Source organism: Phragmites australis, chromosome 3 (assembly GCF_958298935.1).
Source record: "Phragmites australis chromosome 3, lpPhrAust1.1, whole genome shotgun sequence".
Taxonomy (NCBI): domain Eukaryota; kingdom Viridiplantae; phylum Streptophyta; class Magnoliopsida; order Poales; family Poaceae; genus Phragmites; species Phragmites australis.
This window is the reverse complement of record NC_084923.1, coordinates 9,208,678-9,214,863: the sequence shown is the minus strand read 5'-3', so window position 1 is coordinate 9,214,863 and position 6,186 is coordinate 9,208,678. Positions and strand designations below refer to the sequence as shown.

The 6,186-nt window shown below is 44.8% G+C and overlaps 1 protein-coding gene across 1 annotated transcript; it reads right to left on the bottom strand.

Moving 5' to 3' along the window:
- Positions 1-226: 226 nt before the first annotated feature.
- LOC133911988 (glutamate decarboxylase 1-like) lies at positions 227-5,953 on the bottom strand. The gene is made up of 5 exons (XM_062354504.1): positions 5,645-5,953; positions 5,209-5,413; positions 4,482-4,682; positions 1,055-1,576; positions 227-965 (listed from the first exon to the last, which is right to left on the bottom strand). Exons 1-5 carry the CDS (start codon positions 5,728-5,730, stop codon positions 507-509), a joined length of 1,473 nt encoding a protein of 490 aa, XP_062210488.1. The 5' UTR covers positions 5,731-5,953; the 3' UTR covers positions 227-506.
- Between the last annotated feature and the right edge of the window lie 233 nt (positions 5,954-6,186).

The window sequence follows — 6,186 nt, the reverse complement described above, 5'->3', positions numbered from 1 at the left end:
GCAGCTATATTCACGGTCCATGAGCTTTTCGTCTAACCCCCAACTCCCTTCCATCCGGAAGTGCTCAACAATCCTCTAAAGAAAAGGCACCCCTCTAACACAAATGTCCAGGGTAAAGTTTACTGAACGCTTTGATGTAGCTCCGCTATTATTTTCCCTGTATTCTGCTTTAATCAGAACTGTAAGTAAGTATCTCTTCTTGCAAAGAAAATGGCACAGCTCTTACTAGACGTTAAACAGAAAAATGATGATCTGATTGATAATTGACGCAATTAAGTATATTTATGCCACCCAACATTTCGCGCAAGCATGGCGATCTCCACTCTCAGCTGATCAGTGCAGCGCAACTAAACAAATCATCGAAAGCTAAAGCAAAATTTTAAGCCACACATTCTACCTAGACTTATAATTAATCATAGCTCTCACTCAATTTTCGGGGGGGGGGGGGGGATATCTCGGTAGCTCACACCATGCCCATGGTGTGTAGCGGACTAGCGGTGCCGGCACTAGCAGACGCCGTTGGTCTTCTTGGCAAGCACAAACTTCTTCCACGCCTCCGTCACCGACCTCTGCGTCTCCAGCTCCGACTTCTTCTTGGCCAGCGGCGCCGGCAGGGGAGGGGGCGCGAGCTTGGACGGGAGCGCGTCCAGCTGGTACATCACTTTCTCGATGTCGAGGACGAGGCGCTCGGCGAGGGTGCGGCTGAACTCTTCCCGGATGACGACGCGGAGCACTATGACGTGCTGCGCGTCCGGGGGCATGGTGTAAGACGGCACGATCCAGCCGAAGCGGCGCAGCATGTCGGAGATCTCGAACTCGTCGTGCCGGCTGCGGTCCTTGAGCGAGAAGGCCACCAGCGGCACGCCGTCGTCCTTGGACACGATGTTGAAGCGGCCCGTCTTCTCGAGGCCCTCCTTGAGCACCATGGCGTTCTCGTGGCAGTTCTCCATGATGTTCCTGTACCCCTGCATTGATTCGTTGCAGCAATGGACAATCATGTCAGCTGATAATCAGACGCCCCCACGATTTTGATCAAGAGTGTCAATGGGTTTACCTCGAAGCCGTGGCGGATGAGCTGGTAATATTGCGCGATGACTTGGCTGGAGCCCTTGGAGAAGTTGAGCGTGAAGGTGGGCTGGTCGGAGCCGAGGTAGTTGATGTGGAAGATGAGCTCCTCCGGCAGGTCCTCCTTGTTGCGCCAGATGCACCAGCCGATGCCGGCGTAGACGAGGCCGTACTTATGGCCGCTGACGTTGATGCTCTTCACCCACGGCAGCCGGAAGTCCCACTCGAGCTCCGGGTACAGGAACGGCGCGATGAACCCGCCGCTCGCCGCGTCCACGTGGATTGGCGTCTCCCACCCTGTCTCCCTGTTCTTCCTGTCGAGCAGGTCGTTGAGTAGCTTCACGTCCTCGAACTCGCCGTTGAGCGTCGACCCCAGGATGGCCGCAACGCAGATGGTGTTCTCGTCCACCATCTCCACCGCCTTCTCGGGGTCCATCACGTAGTACCCGTCGCGCAGCTTCACCTCCCTGAGCTCGACCTCGAAGTACCTCGCAAACTTTTCCCAGCAAACCTGTATCGACCCAAGCAGATGATTGCAAACAGCAAGTTAGCAGAGCAGCAATTGATGCAGCATTGATTTCTTATATGGTACTTCTCTAATGCTTCACGTCCTATGGAGTTGGTTTTATTATAGCAGCAAACTTTTCCCAGCATTGATTTCTTATAAGTTGCAAACCGTACTTAGATTTTATTGTTATTTTTGAGATAGATAGAGATAATTTCTCTAATGCTGATCTTAGACAATTTTGTACTTTTTGACATCGGAACCATAGCACATGGAGACTATTATGTTAAGATCTATCTAAAAAAATAGGTCAGATGATTTTCAATGGGTGTTGATGGTGATGTATGGTGTATGCACAACAAGAATATAAAGGATTTTTTTTTATCTGAATTGGTTCAAGCCTGTACAATTGAGTCATTACCAATGATGACTGGGGGGGAGGATCCGAAATCCCAATGGAAAAAGTAATGACCGATATGATGACAGGTGACCTTTCTTATTCAACGTTGTAATTCATAGCTTGGATTTGAGATAACTACATTTGTTTGGTCGTAAATACATATAGGCAAGTTCTATGCAAATACCGACGTATGAAAAGCTCAATAGAATTCTAGTCACCACAGAATTGGAACTCAAATATCCAAGAGCAACAGTTGAAGCTCTCTCCCGTGATATTTCTGACCATACTCCTTTATTGTTTGACTTAAGGATGCAAATTGGAGGAAAAATAAGCATAAGATCAAATTTGAACTTGGTTGGCTAACTCGAGATGGATGAGCTAGTTGCTAGGATTTAGCAATAGGGGAACAGGGGGAGTTCACCTCTGTAGAAATGGCAAAACAAAATAAGAACATGAGATGAATTGGAAGAAATTAAATGGGGTAATCCTCAAATTTGATTTTAAAAAGGCATATGATAAGATTAAATGGACTTTTCTACAACAAACTTTAAGGATGAAGGGCTTCTCAACTCAACGGTGTACCTGGATTAAAACTTTCGTAACAAAAGTAAGTGTTGGGGTCAAAGTAAAGGATGACATTGGACGTTTTTCCAAACCAATAAAGGATTAAGACAAGGAGATCCTCTATCTTCAATTTTGTTTAACTTGATTGTTGACATGTTAGCAGTTTTAATAGCGAGAGCAAAACAAGATGGTCAGTTATGTGGTGTGGTTTCCCATTTAATTGGTCTTTCTATTTTACAATATGTGGATTACACAGTCCTATTCATAGAACATGATATTGAACAGGCCAAGAATATGAAGCTCTTGCTTTGTGCTTTTGAGAAATTATCTGGCTTAAAGATCAATTTTTACAAGAGTGAATTATTCTGCTACGGTGATGCAAAAGATCATGAAGACCAATGAACACAACTGTTTGGGTGTGCGACGGGGATTACCCTTTTAGATTTTTGGGAATTCCGATGTATTATAGGAAAATAAGTAATAAAGACTAAAAGATAATTGAATAGAGGTTTGAAATGAAACTGAGTAGTTGGAAGGACAAATATTTATCCTATGGGGGACACTTAGTCTTAATCAATTCTGTCTTAAGCAGTCTAACTATGGTCATGATATCTTTTTTTAATACCAAAAGGGGTTCTTAAGAAATTAGACCATAACTGTTTAAGGTTTTTCTAGCAAGGTGATGAACAAAAGAGAAAGTATATACTTGCTAAGTGAAACATTCTATGGTTTGGGACTTGGGAATTCAAGATGTAGGTGTCCACAATAAATGTCTTTTAAGCAAGTGGTTATTCAAACTGATCAATGAAGATGGGCAACGACAACAATTACTTAGAAAGAAATATCTAATTACTAAGACTATAGCTCAGGTGGAGAAACAACCAGATAATGCATAATTCTAGACTGGATTAATGAATGTCAAAGATATTTTCCTTAGCTATGGAAAATTTAAACTACAAAATGGCACTCAAATCCATTTATGGGAGGATGTACATGTAACTGTTTTGGAGGTTCTTAGTTATGAGTCGACTGATATGTCTTTTCGAAGATATTTGATCGGGAATAAATTAGAAGCTCGGAACAGACTCATAGCTAGGGTCCAAAGTATCGGACTTAGTGATGAATTAGATTGTTTTAGCTAGTCTCTACACTAGAATGGATAATTTTTGGTTCAGTCTATGTACAAAGCAATGCTCGATGATAACGTTATACAGAGCAACCATTTTTATGGTGTTTTCGCCTTCCACTAAAGATAAATATTTTTTTTTACTTACATAGAGGGGTGATACTTACAAAAGATAACTTAATTAGATGAAATTGGCAAGGCAATAAAGGATGTTGTTTTTGCAATTGCAATGAGACAATTCAATATTTCTTTTTTGATTGCAACTTTGCTAAGTTCATTTGGAGGATTGTCCAAATTTCTTTTAGCTTATGACCGCCAATAGATGTCGCTAATATGTTAGAGTCATGGCTAAATGGAATCAGAAAATATTTGAAGAAATAAATTATGGTTGGAGCAGCAACCATTTGTTGGGCAATTTGGCTTCACCGGAATGATATTGTTGTTGACAACATATCAAAACACTCTTCCATACAGGTTATCTACATGAGCATATACTATATTAACTTTTGGTCACTACTACAAAAGAAGGAGGCAAGAGACTAGATGAGGGCGGCATGTCATCCATGGACATTTTCGCCAAATTTAAATAGATGTTTAGCAATAGATTAAATGTTTAAGAATGAACATGTCTGTTTGGTTAAATCTCATTTGTAGTTTGTGTGGCATGTTGGCTTTTGGGAAAAAGGAGTTTATCCTAAAGTAATAACTTTTATAATAATATTTGGTCATATACATCTTTTGATGTAGAGATCGAAACATTTTTATTAGTTTAATAAAATAAAATCTTTTTTCTAAAAAAAAAAGCTGATCGCGGTTGTTACCTGGACGTTGGCGCCGGTGACGATGTTGGGCTTGTCGAACGGCTTGCCCTCGGCCTTAAGCTTGTTCTGCCACCGCCGCTTGAAGGCCAGACCGGCCAGCATGATGGCCTCCGACGACCCCACCGTGCCGACGCCCACCGCCGTCTCGGACTCGCCCAGCGGCGCGTGGAATAGATGCGCGATCATGTTCACGCACCGGTTCTGCAATGCAATGTCGCAGTCGCGCGCGGGTGTCAGCGAAAAGAAAAGCTAAATCTCCGGGCTGTTGAACGGCTGGCCCAAGATAAACAAGATTGACCGTTCGCCCCAAAACAAATAATGTCCTTTCCTAATGGGCCTTTTTATATTATTATATGTGTATCTTCATTTTTTAGAAAAAGCTCGCATCAGCCGCATGACATGAACAGATACATTATTAAACTATTTTACTCATTCCTCCAAAAAAAAAAAGATAGAAAATATCAGCAACTCGTGAGTTGCGCCGGGAAAAACAAGTGGCCGGCGGCCCGACCATAACCGAAGCTGGGACGCCGGGAGTAGCAACTTGCTATCACCAACCTAAACAATCGTGCCAGGGCGGTCCCAGGCAGGCCCGCCAACCTTTGCCGACCAAAAACCCGGGTTCCCGACGTGAGAGCACAACGAGGGAATGCAAATTTTGGAGCATGCACAGGGTCAGATAAAGAAGCGATTCGATCTGGTCGAGGGGTGGGGGTGATCTATGTACCTGGAGCTCGGTGGTGACCGGGTACTCGTCCATGTCGACGTAGTTCTTGTTGATGGAGGCCATGATGAGCTTGTCGCACTCGGGCTCCATCCACGTGGTGACGAAGGACGCCAGGTTCAGCCGCGGGTTCCCGTCCAGCATCAGCTCGTCGTTGATGATCTGGTACGCCGCCTCCTTCGGGATCGAGTTCTCCGGCATGCGGTACCTGCACGCATCAATCGAAATCCGCCGGTTCAGTCACTAGCCCCTGATGATGAGGGGAGTATCGATCCACAGGAGGAGCAAGACGAAGTTCATGCACTGACATTGTTCAAAGCTGCGGGCAATTGGCTGTTTCAACGCAATTGCCAACAAAAAAAAAAAAAGAAGAACAAATGCAGGGAGGATAGAAACCGGTCAAGAACAGCAACAGCAAAAAGAGGCCATGGACACATGCCTTGGGAGAGACGACCGGACGTAGCGCGACGCGAACGTGGAGTGCACGGACATGTCGCTCTCGGAGATGGCCTTGCTGAGCACCATGGCTGCGATCGAGCGATGGGCCAACCTGCTCTTGGCTGTCGGCTTGGAGAAGAAAAAAGAGAGGACTTGAAGGACGGTAAGCTAATCAATGGCGCTTCTCCTAGCTCTCTGGGCTTTCGAACGGATGCGATGTGGTTTTGGTGTGTGTTTGTGGCGGAGCAACGCGCCAGTATTTATACCCGCCCCCCTCGGGTCGCAAAGCATTGGAATAGTCGAAGGGGGATTTGGGGGTAGAAGTCTCCGTGACGCGTCTGCTTTCGAAAGGAAGAAATAAACAGAGGAAACAGAGCCTAGGCTGGTGCTACTACTGAACCTATTCCATTTTCAATGGCTACGCAATCTAGAGCGTATGACTAAGTTGTAACCATTTGACCTTTGTTATTACGAGTTCTCGTTTTATTTGAGGCCGTCGGAGGTAAAAATGGCATCGCTGGGTGTGGTTTACCGGATGCTCCG

What these genes read in the sequence shown, in the direction of transcription:
- LOC133911988 (XM_062354504.1), bottom strand. Translation starts at nt 5,730, where the DNA reads ATGGTGCTCAGCAAGGCCATCTCCGAGAGCGACATGTCCGTGCACTCC. An exon ending in GTCCGGTCGTCTCTCCCAAG is followed by an intron (nt 5,414 to 5,644) that starts GCATGTGTCCAT and finishes TGATGCGTGCAG; the next exon opens with GTACCGCATGCCGGAGAACT. An exon ending in TCACCGGCGCCAACGTCCAG is followed by an intron (nt 1,577 to 4,481) that starts GTAACAACCGCG and finishes GGGTCGATACAG; the next exon opens with GTTTGCTGGGAAAAGTTTGC.